General features: G+C 44.0%; 2 protein-coding genes and 1 long non-coding RNA gene across 5 annotated transcripts; 1 reads left to right on the top strand and 2 right to left on the bottom strand.

The window, feature by feature from the left end:
• Nucleotides 1-771: 771 nt before the first annotated feature.
• On the top strand, nt 772-1,724 carry LOC132707807 (uncharacterized). The gene is made up of 3 exons (XR_009619779.1): nt 772-947; nt 1,439-1,534; nt 1,588-1,724. It is a non-coding gene; the product is annotated as an uncharacterized LOC132707807 (long non-coding RNA).
• A 1,128-nt stretch (nt 1,725-2,852) lies between these two features.
• LOC132707288 (U3 small nucleolar RNA-associated protein 4 homolog) lies at nt 2,853-5,843 on the bottom strand. Its single transcript, XM_060679080.1, has 9 exons — nt 5,669-5,843; nt 4,928-5,622; nt 4,665-4,878; nt 4,379-4,616; nt 4,147-4,324; nt 3,867-4,075; nt 3,630-3,809; nt 3,043-3,138; nt 2,853-2,989 (listed from the first exon to the last, which is right to left on the bottom strand). Exons 1-9 carry the CDS (start codon nt 5,770-5,772, stop codon nt 2,870-2,872), a joined length of 2,034 nt encoding a protein of 677 aa, XP_060535063.1. The 5' UTR covers nt 5,773-5,843; the 3' UTR covers nt 2,853-2,869.
• Nucleotides 5,844-7,459: 1,616 nt separating this feature from the next.
• LOC132707220 (phosphatidylinositol-binding clathrin assembly protein LAP) lies at nt 7,460-21,252 on the bottom strand. Of its 3 annotated transcripts, none has more exons than XM_060678975.1 (10): nt 20,993-21,252; nt 15,473-15,615; nt 14,524-14,599; nt 14,065-14,085; nt 13,746-13,848; nt 13,479-13,687; nt 10,159-10,908; nt 8,144-8,366; nt 7,907-8,084; nt 7,460-7,852 (listed from the first exon to the last, which is right to left on the bottom strand). In XM_060678975.1, the coding sequence occupies exons 1-10, from the start codon at nt 21,132-21,134 to the stop codon at nt 7,742-7,744; spliced, it is 1,956 nt and encodes a 651-aa protein (XP_060534958.1). In that variant the 5' UTR covers nt 21,135-21,252; the 3' UTR covers nt 7,460-7,741. The 3 variants fall into 3 exon arrangements, with proteins under 3 accessions (XP_060534958.1, XP_060534959.1, XP_060534960.1); XM_060678976.1 differs by having other exon boundaries at nt 7,460-7,846; XM_060678977.1 differs by lacking the exon at nt 14,065-14,085.
• Between the last annotated feature and the right edge of the window lie 24 nt (nt 21,253-21,276).

Below are 21,276 nucleotides of genomic sequence, written 5' to 3'. Positions count from 1 at the left end.
TATATATATTCTCACGTATTGATTCACGGATGGAAAAATGTGATGACACTATATTCCGGGATATCATCCGTTCGCTCGTTGAACTCCGACTGGAATCCTGCATCCGACTGGAATCCTGCAAATCTTGCATCCGACTGGAATCCTGCAGACGAAGTGTTCGAAGTGTTTTCGGAGCGCGAGCATTGAAGATGCCAAGTGAGATTTTGGCGAAACGTCTGCAGGATTCCAGTCGGATGCAAGATTTGCAGGATTCCAGTCGGATGCAAGATTTGCAGGATTCCAGTCGGATGCAGGATTCCAGTCGGAGTTCAACGAGCGAACGGATGATATCCCGGAATATAGTGTCATCATATATATATATATATATATATATATATATATATATATATATATATATATATATATATATATATATATATATATATATATATATATATATATATATATATATATATATATATATATATATATATATATATATATATATATATATATATATATATATATATATATATATATATATATATATATATATATATATATATATATATATATATATATATAAAATAAAACATAAAATAAAATATACGTCAATACAATATACACCTTCCCCCTCAAAAACGATAAAAAATGTTTTTTTTTTACTTATACTCACAAAACGAGATAAACTAAAACTAACCTACCCATTTATCAAGTAACTATCGTTATGTATTTCTAATCGCGTTGTCGCCACCCCCGCCACCGTTTTCCAAGTGACTCGGTTCCAGGTGATCGAGTACAGCGTGAAGAAGAAGCAGCTGACGCGCTTCTCGCTGCGTTTGGCGGAAGACGTGCCCCAGTGGCGCGCGAGGGGCGGGGCCGTCCGGAACATCACTTTCGATCCGAGGAAGAAGAACGTCTTGCTGCTCCACGACGAGGCCAACATCGCCGTGGCGAACAAGGAGAGGGTAGGCGGTAGTTCAAATGACCCGTCCTCGTTAATCGCATTAGCCGCGGCGCGTCATTATTCAATTTCGGCGTCGAGGCGGTGACGTTCCATTGTTCGCGCCATTGTTACCGATCCCCCTCCCCTTCTCCCGCCCGCTCTAATTATTTCGTTACGTTAACGGGACGGGTGGTTATTAATAGTCGCTCTTTACATCAGAAGCGGGATGTGTATCGCGCGATACGTCCCGCTTCTGATGTTTCGCGAAATGATCGTCCCGGGTTTGCGGTCAATACCGTCCGGGGGGCGGGGGCGGTGGGATTTGGCCGCCGCCGCCGCCTAATTCCGGGAATTTCTCCCGGGCGCCGCCGGTATTGTGTTCACGTCCCGCGGACACGGTCCACTATAAATTAAGAATTAATCCGGGAGACGCGCGCCCGGCTATTTTAATTAAACCGGAGTCGGCGGCCCGGCATATTGACGAGCGTTGTTTTTTTTTTGGCGCGGGTGCAGAGGACGCCCTCCGAGGACGCCGAGCCGAGCCCGAAAAAGGCGTCGAACCGGAACCAGGGCGCCGAGCCCGACGTCAGGGTAGTTCAAAAGTACAAGGTAGGTAGTAAGCGCGTTTTTCGACCGGATCCGACGTCGACGGGTTTTTCCAGCATCTGGTTCACCTGGAGCGTGTCGTCGACGAGCAGTACCTGGCGGTGGAGGTGAATCCGCTCGCCATATTGGAGAAACTTCCGCCCGCGTTCGCGCAGAAGACTTTCGGAACCAAATAAAATGATTTTTTAGACTTTACGGTTGTTTCATTCAATTCTCATAAACACCTCGTATCGTGTACTCGGGTCCAGTATTGGTGTTTTTCTTACAATAAATAGTTCAGTACACACGTCAACAAACCGGATGAATTGTCTTCGAAAAACATTGCAAAATTCCCTCGGATTGATGGTTACCCACAAGAGAGAAATTTGAAAAATTTCGAAAAACCTCGAGAAAGAAAATTTTGATAAAATTTGTAACCCTTATACGTACAAAAAAAGGTTAGTAACGAATGATGCAAATTAGATGCTTTGTTTAAAGGTCCATACAAAGTTTTAGACGTAAAAACCACTAATTTAATTTTGGAAATTGATGATACGCAGGTAGAAATACATAACGATAGTTACTTGATAAATGGGTAGGTTAGTTTTAGTTTATCTCGTTTTGTGAGTATAAGTAAAAAAAAAACATTTTTTATCGTTTTTGAGGGGGAAGGTGTATATTGTATTGACGTATATTTTATTTTATGTTTTATTTTATATATATATATATATATATATATATATATATATATATATATATATATATATATATATATATATATATATATATATATATATATATATATATATATATATATATATATATATATATATATATATATAAAATAAAACATAAAATAAAATATACGTCAATACAATATACACCTTCCCCCTCAAAAACGATAAAAAATGTTTTTTTTTTACTTATACTCACAAAACGAGATAAACTAAAACTAACCTACCCATTTATCAAGTAACTATCGTTATGTATTTCTACCTGCGTATCATCAATTTCCAAAATTAAATTAGTGGTTTTTACGTCTAAAACTTTGTATGGACCTTTAAACAAAGCATCTAATTTGCATCATTCGTTACTAACCTTTTTTTGTACGTATAAGGGTTACAAATTTTATCAAAATTTTCTTTCTCGAGGTTTTTCGAAATTTTTCAAATTTCTCTCTTGTGGGTAACCATCAATCCGAGGGAATTTTGCAATGTTTTTCGAAGACAATTCATCCGGTTTGTTGACGTGTGTACTGAACTATTTATTGTAAGAAAAACACCAATACTGGACCCGAGTACACGATACGAGGTGTTTATGAGAATTGAATGAAACAACCGTAAAGTCTAAAAAATCATTTTATTTGGTTCCGAAAGTCTTCTGCGCGAACGCGGGCGGAAGTTTCTCCAATATGGCGAGCGGATTCACCTCCACCGCCAGGTACTGCTCGTCGACGACACGCTCCAGGTGAACCAGATGCTGGAAAAACCCGTCGACGTCGGATCCGGTCGAAAAACGCGCTTACTACCTACCTTGTACTTTTGAACTACCCTGACGTCGGGCTCGGCGCCCTGGTTCCGGTTCGACGCCTTTTTCGGGCTCGGCTCGGCGTCCTCGGAGGGCGTCCTCTGCACCCGCGCCAAAAAAAAAACAACGCTCGTCAATATGCCGGGCCGCCGACTCCGGTTTAATTAAAATAGCCGGGCGCGCGTCTCCCGGATTAATTCTTAATTTATAGTGGACCGTGTCCGCGGGACGTGAACACAATACCGGCGGCGCCCGGGAGAAATTCCCGGAATTAGGCGGCGGCGGCGGCCAAATCCCACCGCCCCCGCCCCCCGGACGGTATTGACCGCAAACCCGGGACGATCATTTCGCGAAACATCAGAAGCGGGACGTATCGCGCGATACACATCCCGCTTCTGATGTAAAGAGCGACTATTAATAACCACCCGTCCCGTTAACGTAACGAAATAATTAGAGCGGGCGGGAGAAGGGGAGGGGGATCGGTAACAATGGCGCGAACAATGGAACGTCACCGCCTCGACGCCGAAATTGAATAATGACGCGCCGCGGCTAATGCGATTAACGAGGACGGGTCATTTGAACTACCGCCTACCCTCTCCTTGTTCGCCACGGCGATGTTGGCCTCGTCGTGGAGCAGCAAGACGTTCTTCTTCCTCGGATCGAAAGTGATGTTCCGGACGGCCCCGCCCCTCGCGCGCCACTGGGGCACGTCTTCCGCCAAACGCAGCGAGAAGCGCGTCAGCTGCTTCTTCTTCACGCTGTACTCGATCACCTGGAACCGAGTCACTTGGAAAACGGTGGCGGGGTGGCGACAACGCGATTATCGCACCTTGCCGTCGGCGTAGGCGACCACCAGGTTCAGGGTGACCGGGTGGACGGCCAGGGCGGTGGGCGGAACTTCGTACCGCGGCAACCGCGAGTAATTCCGCCACTCGCGGTTCCTTTTCGTCCAAATCGTCACGTTGCCGCCGCCGTCCGCGGCCACCAGGTATTTACCGCAACTCGAGGCGCCCAAAAACGTCACAGTGTCGGACAATTCTAAAAAAAGGGCGCCTCTGCATGTAGTGAGCGCCAACAGCGCCACCTGTAGGCGGGTAGCAGAAACTTACCGTCCCTGTGATCTATGGTCTGCGCGAGCGACACCTCTTCGTCTGTCAAATCGTATACGGCAAGCGTGCCGACGCTTAGGGCGCAAACCAGCTGCTCGCCGACGAAAACGGCCTGCACGCAGGGATCCTCGCCTCCCTTCAGGTCGTCCATTTTGATCAGTTCTGGTACGCCGTCCTCCTGAAACCGACTCGTACTGAACTCGTCCTCCATATGAGTTCCGTCTCCACTAACCACGCTAAAGCGGTACAATCTAAAGCCCAAATGTGTGCTGACGAGTATCCACCGACCATCGTCGGATATGGCGCAGCAAACCACGCCCTCGCCTTCGTACTCGTCGTTCCAGTTTCGGCCCATCCGCTGCACCGCCACCAACTTTTTGCATTTTGATTTTAATTCCAACAATCCCCGATAGGTGTCGTCCGCGGGCTCGGTCTCGCCCAGCGACCACAGCTCCACACGTGTGGGGTACCTTTAACCGAACGGTAGGTTTACAGAAGTCACACCCGGAGTATCATACCTAAGCAAGATGCGTCGCGCTTGCGACGCTACGTGGACGCACCGACCATAGATTAGGGGCGGGAACTTGATCAAAGTCTTTGGCGGGTGGTAGCTGCATGTCAGATAACTGTCCATCCCGCCTGTATATAGCTTTTTACCCAGGAGGGCCATCGCCCGGACGTCGTGTTCGTGTATCTTCCTGTGCACCGATTTTACCCACTTTGTGACCCCCTCTGCAACACGCCACCTCTAATCTCATCCCCAAACTGCGAAACACCATACCCTTGACGGTGATTTTCATGTAACTCGTAATCAAGGGGTCGACCCCCGCGCAATACAAACAATCCTCGTCCTCCGACAAACACGCGCTTAGTATGTCTGCCTTGTGCGATTGATACTGTTCGATTTGGGCTCCCATTCTGCCGTCCCAGAGCGTCAATATGCCCCTCGAATCGCCGGTGAACACCGTAAAATCACTAGAAATCTCGAGGCACCACACCACCGTCTCTTTTTTGGCTTCCGACCGACCCAACTGCATCTTATGGATCGCGTGGCCCGAGCTCACGTTCCAAACCCTGACGGCGTTCAGGCTGCCCGTCACCAGGAATTCGCCCGAATGGTCGAACCTTATGCACACTATCCGTCCCTCTTGTTTATCGAGAAACCTGTCGAAATCTAAACCGTCTTCGCAAATACCGAACAGGTTTATGTAACCTAGTTCGGTTCCTACCGCCAAAAGAGTATTGGATTTGTTCACGTCCAGGCATGTGGCCGCCTCCCCCGTCACGATCCATTTCGATTTGGACCGCATCCTATACAGGTCGTACTCAAACACGCAGCCGTGCAAACCGACGCTAAATAGGCGGTCGCCTGCCCAACATAAGCCTTCGATGCTGAAATTTTCGAGCGACGGGGGCACGCACTTTTCCATAAACGGGGCGTACTTCAAGTTCCATATTTCGACGCTAGCGTCGGACCTGCAATCACGGCGTAAAGGCGCGCAGACCGGAAACTCGATTTTACCTCGACAGAGCCAATTTTTCGCGTCTCTTGTTTAACGCGAAGCAGTATATCGCTCTCGGCTCGGGCAGGTAGAAGCCCACGTTATGGACCTTGCAGTGAGTCATGGTTTTTATTCCAAATGTGAAATGTTTGAAATTTGCATCGCATAACCTCACACTGCCGCGTGTATCTGCGATCATGCGTAATGGTCTGCGACACGGTAAGCAGATTGGAGGAATCTTCTTCATTTACTTTTGGTGGCCACGACAAAGCAAGCATCGATAGAAATCAGAAGAAGCGCGCAAACACAGTCTTCTTTTCAGTTTGATAGTTTTTGGTCATGTTTCAAAACTCACAATCTATTCAGAGTTCTAACGAAAACTTGTGTCATTTTAGCGTGCAACCGTTATGACGAGAAATGATTTGACGAAGGAGTTTACGATGGATACAAGTGGCTCTCATATTAGTTATTATCAGATTCACCAGTAAGTTGTGTGCGGTGTCTCGTAAAATGTGGGATTTGACGCTTCTTTAGATAGCATGTAGAGTTCGAAAGAGGCCGCTATGACGTGCAATGCTGATCTATGCAATGACGTGCCCAACCAGCGACAGAAGGGTTCCACACGTTCCCCACGGGATCCTCATCCGCCAAAATGTATTCCCAGCTATTGGATTGGAAACGGTTTTTAAATTTTGTTGGTATATTCTTTAACGAGATACCTGGGTAGACCGCGAACCAATAGGTCGACATAGAGTTGTGTCAATCGCGATTGATTCGGTCACTTTGATTTAATCACTTCATAAGATCGAACGAATGAATCCCGCTTGTTCGTAACGATTCGATCACCTTGTTCGCTCTCGCTGCTGCCCTGACCGGTCTGAAGTGACCGAATACAAGACGATGGATCGACCGACTGAATTCGCCGGAATACGATTCATTTGAATGGTTTAAGATTTAAATGCATGACTGAGACAGGTCACGGAAAAGGAATGGAAGTATTTTTATAATTGAGTTGCGACATCGATCTGTAGATTTGCTGATGTGTCGAATCGAATATTGAATGAAATATCTATTTCCACACAGGCATTTAATTTCAACAAATTAATGTATTACTGGTACAACCCAATATGTAGCACCTATTTTGATAAAGTCATGATTCAATAAAAAGCAGAACACAGCTAAATAGTATATTAACTATAACAGGAAACGAAACATATCTGTAGTTCAGACGGTTCGGATTCAGTGACCATTGCCGCTTATGTTGACATCAAAAAGTATTGAAATGAACGATTGATTGAAATGATTTGGTCCTTTTCGAAATGGATCACTGATTGATTCGTTCTTCGTAAAATGAACGATTGACACAACCTTAGCTCGACACAGAAAAGGGAAAGCTGACACGCGAATGTGGTACCATCTGTTATTAATTAATTAAACTAGTTGGTGGAGTGGTGCCATCTGCTGTAAAATTACCGAACTAATTAGTTGGTATGATGATAGCGCCATCTTTGATGAGATTGCGCGACTATTTAGTTGAAGCTTCCACCAATAGATGGCGCGATTGTGGCGCCAACTTTCGAGTGATGGTGGAACTAACTTGTTCGATTAAAGGCGGTTACGCCATTTCTCGTGAAATCCTTGAACCCCAAAACACCAACAGGTGGCACGACGAACTAATTGGTCCTAGCAAATATCGCTAGATGGCGCCACCTCTTGTCGAACAATTAAAACCAATCGTATAATTGCGTAAAGTGCGCTTACATCCTCTTATGGAATTTACCAGGTTAGAGAAAATGAAAAAAAAAAACAACAAAATTTTAACCTTTAATAGAAGAATATATTACACGGAAATACAATATATAAAAGAATATACCGAATTAAACTCCCAACCGGACGTACTCTCGTTCTTACCGGGGGGTCGCTGAAATGGCAAAACTAGGAACCGTTCTTCCCTTTACATAAACAAAAAAAAAAAACGCTTAATTGGACCACATTTTCGCTCGACGACTCTCCGATATGTACAATTTTTTTTGCCGCCCGCGGGGGCGGGTCGTATTTACATTTAAGCGACGCGCGCTCCCTTCCCCACGCCGTCAATGGAACAACAGTTGCGATGGCGGCCCCATGGAGTTCGGCTGCTGCGGCACCGTAACCATGGGCGTCAGAGGCGTCATCATGCCGGCCATCGGTCTCATGCCCTGCAACTGGGAGTTTTTTTTTTGTCTCGACCCGCGACCAGTGGCGGCGGTAAAACTCACCACGGGGGACACTTGGGGATAAACGACCGGGTTAGACGACGGGGTGATCATGCTGCTGAACGGCGAATTGGGTATGGATTGGTTCATGGGCTTGTAATTGGCGCCGGTCGTCGCGGGCATCGGTTGCGGCGTCCAATTGTTCGGTTTCGAACCGTTCTTCGGCGAATTCCACACGCCCCTGCGCAAACAAAACACACGGTCAGCGTCGCGGCGACGCCCTACACCGACACGCCATACTTCAGGGTCTGTTTTCGATCGCTGATGGTCAAATTTTCGGCAAGCGACGCCAGGCTCGACTCCAAGTCGCCGGTCAGCAACCCGTTGCCGTTCTGTTGGGAGTTGTTTTTGCCGACAGAGGGCGCCGCAGCCGCCGTCGCGTTGTTGTTGTTGTTGTTGTTGGTCGACCCGTGGGTATTGGTCGGTTGTAACACGCCGCCGAGGGCGTCGAATGTGCCTACAGCTGCGCGTCGCTACATTAGGCGCCGCCGTTTGTTCGTTAGGCACGTGCAGTGACGTCACCCGCTCGTTAACGGGGCCACCGACGGCGTGTGTTATCGACGGGTGACGTCACGCGCGGTCCGACGACGTGCTGCGTAAAGCCGTGCCGTGAAAATGAACGTATATTACGGACAAGCGACGGACGGAGGGCGGGAGATTCGGGAATCTCTTCGATATACGGGTGCGGGTTGCGGAGGAGGCGGGCGCGCGTACACAAACATCGAATCACCTGCGTCGCGTCGCCTCGCGGAACGCGATCAGGCGTCGTGGTGGCGGTCGCCGGAGCCCCGGTGCCCGAAAAAGTCGAGCACGTCGCGGAAATGGCGGTCTTCGGCGGCGGGCGAGTCCAGGTCGACGAGGGGAACGGTCGTGTCCACGACCAGGAAGGGATTGCGGGACGGGACGGGGTTCTCCTGCGCTGCGTGCGACGGAAATACAAGAACGCTGCTACGGGTTTTCGCGGAGGTCGAGCCAAGGTGGCGCCGCACAGTGAAACGAAACGGACATCGGGCAGTATTTTTTTTGACCATCTTTCGATAATTTTGAGAGGATGGTAAAAAATGTATCTCATTTCAAAAGTAACTCCAGTCAAATTGACTTTTCCAAGGTATATTGTATCCAAAATGACAGATATCAAACCCAACCCTTCATTTTCTGTTCCAAATAGCTAACTTTTCTTATCAATATTGACCAAACACTAGTAGGATCGGCATATTCGGCTTTTATCGCAACGAAACCCTAAACAAACAGGAAGATATCAACTAAAATCCGCACTTCCTAGGTCAAATAGATGCCGATTTCGATTAGATTCAAGTCAGAGCCTGCTTTTTCGCCTCTTATTGTACCAAAATCTGCCTTAAAAATGCAGATATGAACTTAAAAGCCCTGTTTCTAGCTCAATTATTTTTGTTTCTTGATTTTGTGCAGAGTCCAGTCAGAAACGGCTTTTCTGCCCGATATTTTTACGAAAACACTATCAAACTTGCAAATATCAGCCTAAAACATTATTTTCTGGATCAAATATTTGCCAAATATTCCTTGTTCATTTCTAATAGATTCCAAAGAATACTGAATTTTCCAAAGCATACCCCCATTTTCTGTTCCAACTACTTACCTTCCCTTGTCAATACCAATGAAATACTAGTCAAAGTAGGCTTCTTGGCCCTTTATTGTAACGATAACATCAACAAACCAGAGCATTTTGGGTTTGTCGGGATTTACAATAGTATTAATTTTTTTTTAATCTATTACGAAGCAAGAAAAAGCATAATAAACATGTTGGACTGTCTATAAACTCACTCAAAATTTTAGAAAATTATTCATTGGCAAAAAAAAATTATTCGACAAGAAACTATAAACATTTCATAAATCTCGACGCCCTTAGCTTTAAGCGATCGATACTCTCCCACATTTCGGTTTTGGTTGTTACTACCATATTCAGTCTAAAAAATATTTAACCCCATGTCCAACACGTAACATTGTGCGGCATCGATACCGAAAAATGACCTAGAGAATAGCACTTACTGGCACCAGATATCATGATTCGCGTGGGTAAAAAAAAACGACACCCGAGAGTGTCCCTTTTTATCTTTGTTACTGTTCCGGTGTCGCTAAAAACCCTTGAATACGCGACCTTCGGACGACCTCTGCGTCAGACGGCATTAGTACAGAAAATAAGATGTGTGCTCGGAGCAACGATGGAGGCGGGTGCACGCTCGAAGCCGCCACTCGGCCGATGGGGGCGGGGCACTTACGTGGCGGGTCCGCGTTGCCGAAGACCGAGGCGAAGTTGTTTTCCGAGACGAAGGTGCCGTTGAGTACCGTCGCCGTAGGGTGGTGGGTAGGCGACCGGACGCCGTAGCCGTTGTTCCCGTTGACCACCCACGCGGCGGTCTGCTGAACGGGGGCGGGATGACCAAACGGATCGATGAACGGATTGGACAGCTGGAGGAGGTCGTCGGATGCCCTCGCCGGAGGCGGGACGTTATCGTCCGCCCCGAATAGGTCGGGCGTTGAAGACACGCCGCCGCCGCCCAAGAACGGATTGCCGCCACCGCCGACGGGGGCGGCGGTCGTGGGCGACGATACTTTCGACTTGAACTGGTTCATCGCCGCCTCCTCCTCCGCCAGTGCTTTGATCTTAAGACTCTCGTCGATACCGTTGACGGAGTCGAAACGAGCGCTAGCTGCGACGTTGCCGAACGCTGTGCCGGTAGTGTTCAAGGCCGACACCCCAGACTTGACGTTTTTCTGGTTAGTGCTGCCGCCTCCCGACGACGCGGAACTCGTGGACGACTTTTTCCCGTCCAGGTGGCCGTAGTGCTGCTCGAGGGCGTCGAGGAGGCTGCTCGGCGCCTTGGTCAGGTCCGGGATGTCGCCCTTGTCGATACCAACGTTCTCCGCGACCTTGAGGAATTCGGCCACGCGGTCCATCCGGATGATGAACTTCTTGTAGATGTCGAGTGCCTCCTTGCACTGTTTCTTGTTCATGTCGAAGTACTTCTCTGCGGGCCAACATTAAAATCGATTCCCCGCTTAAACATAACACTACGCAACATTCAAATGTGGCGCGAGATCCGGTAGCCTTTTTGCGGTCCCCAGCAAAATAATAAAGGTAATGTCTGTTCATAGATATAAGAAAGTAACTAACTGATACGGGCAAGCTGTAAGAATGAAATATGGCCGAACAAGTCCGTACTTTGCTTAGAATTTAATTATTTGGGGTCTTGTTAGGAAAGATACTAATATTTATTTATTTATGTATACATTTACGTTTAAATCTAAAATAAAATTACAAATTATTTTTATTACCTACTAAAATTACTTAAAATTATTCACATAATATATCAGTATCACTATCGCTATCATCGCCTGTTCTAATTATTATTTGTTTTATATTATTTGCAATATGGATATACGATTGTTCTGCTTTTTCTAGATGTTTCTATAAGTTTCTATAAGTTTGAAGACATTGAAGTTAACACGGGGAAAACATTGTTACGACGAATGGCTGATTTCAGTTGGCGCCAAACATGTTCAATGGGATTAAATATACAGTGGTAAGGTGGAAGCCTTAAAACTGTATGCCCTAGATTTTTTGCATAATTATCACAGATGTATTCCTTTTGTAGGTTCAAGCTTTGTAGAACCTCAATTAATTGCTTTTTGGTATAATCTTAGTGAAAATAATGGCCGTTTATTCTAAAGATGCTTACTTGCTGGCAATACGTTCAATGAGAGTCAAATAAACATTGTTTATAACTTCCTTAGTCTCAATAGAATAGTGAGATACACTAGACGGACACATATTTTGCGTAATTCGCACACGATTCAACACACGCTGTATTACACACGAAATAAGAATGATTACTAATAAACTTAAACTAAGTAGTATACCAAACCAAAGAATATTAAACACAGGTGGGTATAAAATTATTTTCTATTACGGACCACAATTTTACCTGAATTTAAATTCCGAAATTTTAGGTAATAATCTTGTTCCTTGTATGTTAATGACCATCCTTGGATAATCCCATTCGAAAGCAATTGGTCACTTTCTTATATCTATGAACAGACCATAATCACTTGCATGGTCTAAATTACAAATTCCTACCAAATCAAAGTCCCTCCGCCCATCGCTAGATGGCAGCACAAATGAAATTGCAGATGCGGTTTTCGCTTAGTCGAAATTGCTGACGGATGATTGGCAAAACGTCAGCAATTTCCACTAAGTAAAAACCGACGCAGGAGAAATCCAGAAATTTTTGTAAAAAGCATTACAGTAGCCTGTCGAAGTTTCTTTAACTACAGTACTCTTTTTTTATTTAATGTTTTCTGAACAAAGAAGTTTATATACCATTACTCATTTTGTTATTATTTATATGCAGTTTTCATTAATTCCTGAAGAAGCAAACATGCTGATTGGCGAAACGTCGGCAAGTTCGATTTATCAATAGCCGACGCAGGAGGAATCCAGAACATTTGTAATGAGTATACGTTAACATACAACGTAAGTATGCGGTTTTCCTCAAGTGTGACTTCCCCAGGGTCACTTTACGCACAGTTTTCATAACAAATTTTGTATGACCCGATACTCAGGAAAATTTTATTTACTTCGGTTGAGTGCACACGACCATGAACGTAATCTGAACCGACGCGAATAAATTACGGTGTTTAGATACGTGGTATTTTATTAGCTGCATCTTATCCACGTTTAATTAAATTGTATTATTAATTATAAAGATTTCCTACTTGCCTATGCCCTAAATTATAGATTCCTAACTAACCAAAGTTTCGCCGCCCCTCAACAGATGGCAGCACAAACGAAATTACAGAAAAAACTTCGACATAAGTCGGACGAAGAATGAAGACTAAAAATGTTATTACTTATTTTAATATTATATATATTCAGTTCCAGTTAAGCCATGAAGAACTCAACAGGCTGATTGACGGAACGTCGAGTTATATTTATCAATAACCCACGCAGGAGGAATCCAGGAGATTTGTAAATAGTATCACAATCGCCTAGACAAGTTTTTTAGAAAAAAAGCAAATTTTATATGACCAATACCCAGGAAAATTTTATTTACTTCTGTTGAGCGCTTAGGGCCATGGACCTGATCCGAACCGACCTGAACCCTTGAAAAAAGTACAGCGTTTACATACGTGGCGTTTTATTCCCTGCATCCTAAGCACGATTAATTATATCCCATTATTTAATTATATACAAGGAGTATCAAGAGGTCAGGAGTGGTGCGGATTCGTTAATTCCGCATTCCCGAAAATACAGATTCCTAACTAACCCAAGAATCGTCAGACAGATAGCAGCACAGATTCGAAGCGGCCAGCACAAAAAAAAAATACAGATTTTTGAATAACTGAAATACAAAGGAGATCGAGTCGAGCTTTTTTTCGAGTATTGGGATGATTACTGAATAAAAAAGTTTTATATGACCAAATACCGCGCAATATACAAAAAAATCTCCAAATACACAGATTCCTCAGGATTGCTGGGACTAAATTGTGTTGCATAACAGAATACAAACCACGTGGGTGGTCTTGGCCAATGTCTTACCCAGCAAGTTGATGATGCCGTCGTTGTAGCAGGCGAACAAACGGATCAGGTCGCGAAAGAGTAGCATAAAGCACATGTTTATGATGCCGTTGCTCAGATCGTTGGCGGAGCAATCGAACTCGAGGAGGGCGTCGACCTGGGCCTGGAGCACGGGCGCCGTCTTCAGCAGCTTGTCCGCGTTCATCGTTCTGAGCACGCCGTCGTCTTTGCTGTGAGCGCGGGCGGTAAGAGGGGGGAGCGCGGCTGGCAGGGACTATAAATACTCACCCACGTTTGACTTTGCAAAAATCGAAGGCGACCAGACGATACGACATAGCTTTCTCGTTCAGGTAGCGCGCGTAGCGCCTAATAAACGGCGACATCTCGTACCCTAAAAAACGTACGGTCGATGCGTGAGCGGTCCCCGTAGCGGCACCGGTTTATGTACGGGGACCGATCGCTATATTAACAGCGGCATGCGGATTTTTTTTTTTAATTCGCTTTTCTTTAGTCAAATGGTCTATTTGGGGGGGAGGGGGTTCGGCCAGGGCGGTAGTTAATCGAGGATGTAGGAGAAGAGGGCCGAGCAATAAAAAACCGCACTTACCCGCCTTCGAGTTTAGCATCCCTGCGTGGGGGACAAAAAGTACCGTCTTAATAGTTAATTAAACCACATTGACATTGAGATTTCGCTTGACATGTAAAACAATTACGCGACGTTTCGTATCTTCGTTGGTGAAGCGAAACGGCTTCGTTATTTGTTTGTTCGAGAAAAAAAAGCGACTCCATGAAACGAAATGTGGAAACGCCCTGTATTGTACGTTAATAAAAACTGGTTTTTCAGCATAAATTTTACATTAGGTGTTGAGTAGAGTTTTTGCTACCGCGCAATAAAAAAAATGCGACAAAAACGAACCACAAAAAAAAAGTTACGGACCTTGTCCGGTGCGGGCGCTTAAATTACAGGGTTGCCGCGTTTCCGCGACTGTAAGCGTAAAAAGCAACTGTCAAGTGTCAAATGTTCAAGTCTTCGAAAATTACGCAGGACGAAATGTTTCGTATGTACCTTGGAGACCGCTTTTGTCCAAGAAATTGCTCAGCTGGAAGGTGCTGTTGCTGGACGCCAAAAATTGCGTAAATCTCTGGAACAATAAAAAAGAAGCGTAACAATTAAAAAAAAAACAACAAAAAGAAAGAGACAAAAAAAACAAGCGTCTAATGCCATGGGTATTTTAGAGTAGATCCGGCAACGTGGCATTCGCGAAAATACCTGTTAAAAAAGTTATGCACGTGGATCAAATTCGAACCGTCCAATTTTTGCAATCTTCCATACGCGAATTATACAGGTTTAGGCAAAAGTTAACCACCGAAACGCTGAAATCTCAAAGAAATGTATAAATTATTAATTAATTATTTTTTGAAAATCGAAAAAAAACGCTAAACAAAAGATCGTTAAACTAATTATTCGGCGGAACGAAAGGATTACCACCTGCGAATAAAACAATCACAATAAACCCGACTGAATGAATCATCATGAATGGGGCTTTCTTTGACCTCCGATAGCGAAATAAAAAAAAACTACGAGCGGGCAGACTTTGCTTTGTTCGGGGGAAAAACAATGGGATTGCAAAATAATTGATATGCGTACGTTTAATTTGTAAAAACTGGCGTTCACTTCTACCGCGCGGCTAACTAGGAACATATACGAGGTACGACGAAAAGTTCGACATAAAAGTTTTAAAATACGCGGAAATTACCTACTAAGTTTACAATTTTACGTAAAACACGTTCTATTTATCTATCTATCACTTTAACATAACGAGCAGTAGATCAAAACTAACCAAATGTTGGGATTCGTTATAATAATGTCGAGAGATTTTTGTGTTTTGGTGTCCTAACTATCAAGTTAAAGAGAAAAAGTTTCGTCCACAATATAAGGTAACTGTAACTGTAACAAACAATGACTTATTTATTCTACCTCAATTGTCAGTAATTTTGAATATCTTCAAATTTACCTCGTTACCGTAGCACATCATGTGATGGACGGTCACCAGGGCCTTGTACACCACCACCCAGTTGGCGCTCTGCGACCTTTCGATGAGCAGGTTCGCCAGTTGCGGTATCGAAACGTTGGGCTCATTGGTGCAGTGCACTAAATCTGAAACGAAACAATTTCGTTACAATTTCGTTCCAAATTACAAATCATTTATCTTCCACAGGAAAATCTTATTAAAGCCTAAAAAACTAACATGGACGGCTCGAGATAAGAAAGAGACAACACGGATTACAAATAGGAGACAAAAAAGAAATAAGAAATGCTAAAAAAGGAAGGGAAGAAAAAGATTTTTGTCACGAATTTCAATGAATGACCACGTAGCGTCCTGTTATAACGTTACGCTTCATTTGTTTTTTAAATCAACTAAACTGATGCCGTAAAATTATTTATTTTACATCAGTTCATTGCAAAAGTAGGAAAGCGTTGAAAAGTAACCAATGAATTTTCAATTTTTTATAGGAATGACGTGTAACTCGATAGATTTTTGGCTTATTTGCATTCAAAAAGTTCAAGGTATTTTTTCTGTTTTTTTTTTTTGTAAATAAAATTTTGTTGTCCTCGAGATTGGCCATGAATTACCCTGTACATCCAATGTTTATGTCGGAAAGTCTGACTTCTTCCTCAAAATTTTACCTAATCGAACTAAAACTCGTATTTCACTGTTGGTGGCATTTGGCAAATATCTCTGCGGGACGAAAAGCACTTATCATAGAAAGCTACCCCATAAAAAACTGTGCCCTCCTAATCTCATATATAGAGCCCAAATTTCCACATAGGAAAATCTAGGACTCCGTTATGGTCAGGTCAAAGACAAAAAATCAAAGCCAAAAAGTTGGTACGTACCAGTACATGAATATCAGGAGTTTGATAAAACATCAACTTAGTTAACCACTAGCTAAACCGTGGTTACACCAACAAAGAACCTAACCCCCTCGTTTTACCTTGCCTGCTGATAACCGACCAATACAAATACGAACTATGCAAATCTAGCGAGATGTCAAACAACATAACCAAAGATGACTCCGAGAAATAAACGCGGTGAGTTAAGAACTGGACTCCACATAAGACATGACTAGATTTTCATTTGTTTACTTCTGACTTCAGATTTCGAACTGGGAAGCAATTACGAATACTGGGACCCGTTGACTGTTTGAAACCGATCCATCGCAGTATGATTAACATTTCCACGGATAACCAAGTGGTTTTATTCCAATTTTTTAAACATTTATTATACATTTTGTTTGGAATGAAAAACCGTCCAATTTTTACTGTCGAATCGTACGCTGCAAACTCTACCATCGTTTCGGCGCGTCCACCAATATCAACGACAATAAAAAACGCCGCCGCCATATGCATCGCGCGCGATAACGCCCGTTATCGGCGAGAGAAATGTTTGCCGCCGCCCACGCGGTGTCGCGTTGCGGGGCGGCCAAGCGATACCGACCGCCCCCTAATCTCCAGCGACCGGACGGCATGCCAGTTCGTAACAGCTTTTTCTCAATAACAATAAAATAACTACTGCAATGCTCAAGAAGAAAGTAATACGCCATTGACTTCTTTTCAATTCCTCATCTTTCCAGCTCACGTGCCGCTGGTTTCACAAAAAAAAAACGACCCTGAAAGCACTTTTTTTCAAAGTTTTGCAGCAGTGAATTACCATGTTGTCACGCAAACTTCATGCGTGTCATATTGACACGTTAGAAAATACAAGGAAGCCTAAAATGGCTCCACAAACGAGCACAGAGTTCAAGAAGATCAAAAACTACAGTTTGCCAAAAGAATCAGCTTATCTACCCTCTTAACCACCAAGAAAAACGGTTTTGGGATGGAGTCGTATTGTCCGATCAAAAGATCTTCCCGGTCTTCCAAAAAGTATAAAATCAAAGACCAGACAAGCAGTGTTTCAACCTCCAATTTGTGGATAGATATAGAATGGGAGCGGTATGGTGCCTCGTCCACAATGGCCCGAATATGCCAACATTGAAACCTTGCCATGACCAAGTAACCGTCCTGACCTCAACCCAAGCGAAAACGTATGCGGGATAATGGTGAAACGGCTGTATTCAGGAAGTATGGGAGCAATTGTCGCTTGAAGAAAACTTCATAATTCCTTTCATGACCATGAGCCGAACACTTTAAGCTGTGATCGATGCGGGTAGAGATTGCACAAAATATTACATCCATTGCAAGTGTCCCTGTTGCTCCTGGTGCTTATCGTATTTATAGGAAAAATATTTGTCTTTTTTTATTTTTTTGAATTTTTGATTGCAAATTTTGGTTTAAAATCTGCGATTTGACGACAATTTTGATATTTTACATGCAGCCACAAAAAGTCGAAAATTAAATTTATTGTAAGCCATGAGACATTCAAATGTATTGCTTAATGATCAATATTAAAATTAAATTCTCACAATATTAATTAAGGGTTTATTTTGTAAACTTTGAAAAAATTGTCATGTGAATATATATAATTTGGTGAAAATCCGAACTTTTAGTTCTTATTTATTTTGTTTAGCTTTAATTATAAAATATTGTTATTGTGACGAATTACTGGTGCTAGATTTATTACCTTAACTGCAAGAATTTTCTAATTTATATTTAATTGAATAATTGAAGATTAGCTTATCAAAATTAATTCAAACTCGGCACATGAGTTAATCATACAGGTCCCTTGAAAAACTTTGCTATAAAATGTACAGGGAGTCAATATAATAATAAATTTACATGGGATTTCTTATGTTCCGTTCGGTAATGAATATAACATTTTCAAACAAATTTTGATAATTTCCTTTTGACGAAAATAGAAGTATTCGACAAAAACATAATAGCGTAAAACGGAATACGTAAGCCGCAAGACGTTACGACGACGCCGAAAGAAAGGAAGCCGAAGGGGTGGAGGTGGTTACGAAAGCCGAAGAAAGAGAAAAAAACACGAGGCGGCGTAGTCGACGTCACGAACGAAGGTGACGCGGCGACCACCATAATAAATCGGTCAAGGGAACCCGCGGAGAAGGCGAACGCATTATCGAATATGCGTCTAGCCGTGTGGGCTAATTTGCGAGGGGGCAGACGGCGCCCGGACGATTAATTTTTCGAAACAAACACGCCGCCATTAAAGATATTGACCTAACCCCATCGACCTCCGCCCGGCGTAATTTAATTAAGTAAAGTAAAGTAATTAAAACCTACCATAATAGGTCTAATTGAAAATAATTATAGTCAAACTTGTCAATCTCCCGCGTTTGGGCATTGGTTGCGTTATTACTACGTCTTATCATTGCTCTACTTTAAATATTATCCGAAGTATTTAGGTCGGGTTGCCAATGTAGAGACTGCCGATACGAAACAAATATTCCGTCGGGGACGCTGGCCGCCGATCGAATAACACGCCACTGCCACGATCGCCAATAATAACTTTATTTGCTCAATAACACAGGCGTGCGAGCGCGCACACAAACAACGTAGAATGTTAATAAACAATATTGGCGCTTAAAAACCCGTTAGCGAGTGTATTTAGAACGTCCCGGGCGGCGAGCATGTTAATCCGGTTTACTTTATTAGGTCCAAGCAATCACACCTGGCTCAATCGCTGCGCCTGCGACGTATTATCCACCATCTCGCAAGGACGAGGCTAAAATCAAGTCACCGTTTTATTTATAAAAAAAAACACGACACCTGTTATCCCTATAACGTCTTTTTATTACGACAAAAAAAAAACAACCAAAGATAAAATATTCATAAGGCACGCAATTCTTCTTCTTCACGTTTCGGTGGCCCCGTAACCCGCCCTGGCCCAGCGACGAGACTCGATTTGGCATCGTCGCGAACGCCCGTTTGTTATTCAAAACGCAAGCGTTGAGAAAACGTATTCCTTTTAACCCTGCGATCGTCGCCGCCCGCGTGATTCACAATGCGGGACAAAGTCCTTTCCGGGAACCATCGTTCTCGCGGTGATTCAGCCGCTAAGCCCCCGAAGTGCGACTCGTGTTATTACTAATTGGTAATTAACGCGCGGCGTTACTTTCTGAACGCGGCAAAGAAAGTTATACCAGACTGTTACGTAACGGGTTGCATAACGACCGGCCGCTCGAGGAAATCAATCGACGCGTTACGTCTTCGTCCAGAAGACTAGGCGTTGCGAACGTACTTTCGCGGTTCGTGCAATCTATGTACCCGAACGTTAGTGATCTGTGGCTGTTTGGCATTTATTATGTCACTCGTTGCATTCACGAGTTTTGCATGGTTCCAGAGAATAAAAAATAAAGTACAATTATGCGTTAGTGTAATCTAAATTTAACGAACGCGTCAAGAAATTTAAATTTGAGCACGTAAACACAATTTAAGATAATTTAACGCATAAGAAAAGATAACCAAGTAAGCTTCGACAATTCGCTTAAAATTCGATGGGGAATATCGGCCATTTTATGGAACCAACGTTCTATTTTGCGATTGGACACTGTCACTTAACGTACATGAAAGTCCTTTATAGATCAATGTGAAACTTTTAAATTAAAATGTTAATGTTTATGTGACATTAAAACTAAAACTAAAAATAAATCAAACGGTTACAAATAATACCGATATTTGCGACCACTGGGTGATTGTTTTCTACCGACGTCACAGCCTCGATTGTTAAATTATAAACAAATTAATGAAATTAAGCGATTAACGGGTCTTACCGCTAGACATTTCGCTAATGTCATTCCAAAAATAAGGCCCTCCGAAACAACAACAAAGCCCCGAAAGGGACAAAAACTCGACATCAAATAACCACTCGGCGGTACGAGAGGTTATGTTTACGACAACACGGAAGAACGGATGTGTGGTGCGCGAACGACCGGAACCGAACGCTGCGTGGACACGGACCACAGTAGCGTTCGTCCGCGACGGACGGTCCTTTCGCCGCGACCTTGAAAGTTCGTGCACCCGGTGGGATAAGGGGGGAAGAGAAAAAAGAGCTCCTCGACGGCGAGGCGTTAGATTTTCGTGCGGTCCGGCGCTCCCACGCTCGCCAGGTAGAAGGAACACGCCAAAGGGTCGAATCTAGTGTGCCTGTTATTTTCGGACGATCGCTAAAAATATCGGCGTTTCCTGTGTACCGGGAACGTAAATATTTTGATTTCGGGACAGTTTTGCGTGCGGAGGGGTCGAAATAACCACGTTTTTGCTCGCGCTGACGGACCACTTCGAACGTTTTTTTTTGTTACACGCGATCACGTGCACGTCAACGCGATAGCTCCTATATAAGGTACACCGAGGAAAAAGTGGAGCGATATAGCGGACGATGGATGTTTTCTTTACACATAATTAGGCGCGTTGCGCAACATATGTTTACACGGACCGCTGAGTATTAAGCAACGCGCCAGGTGACAACCCGATACAAACACTCGACGTACAACACGCTATCGGGTCCCCGTATATATCGCCTGTTATCTAAGATATCGTCGTTAATCCCGACCGATTATCGGTTCGCACTTACAGTCCAAATGCTTTTTCTTGGGTCCGATCGGTTCTTCCGTCGTGGCCTTACAGACGGCTTTGGCGAGGCCCTGGCCGGCAAGACTGTGCTTCGCGGCCAGCAACCGGTCGTTTATAGTCTGTCCCGCCATTCTGCCTGCCATTGTCGCACTTTGCGCCGTTATCGCGACGCGATCACCGTAAAAAAAAAAACACCACCCAACGGAACAACCTCTCGCCTTTTGTTCCGCCGCGCGCAACGAACCTCACAACGCCGCTCGAGAGTTACTGACGATGCCCGTCGTT

This window comes from Cylas formicarius, unplaced genomic scaffold (genome assembly GCF_029955315.1).
Source record: "Cylas formicarius isolate icCylForm1 unplaced genomic scaffold, icCylForm1.1 PGA_scaffold_9__14_contigs__length_23061073, whole genome shotgun sequence".
Classification (NCBI taxonomy): domain Eukaryota; kingdom Metazoa; phylum Arthropoda; class Insecta; order Coleoptera; family Brentidae; genus Cylas; species Cylas formicarius.
Note: the sequence above shows the minus strand (reverse complement) of the source record. Positions and strands in the feature narration are given on the sequence as shown.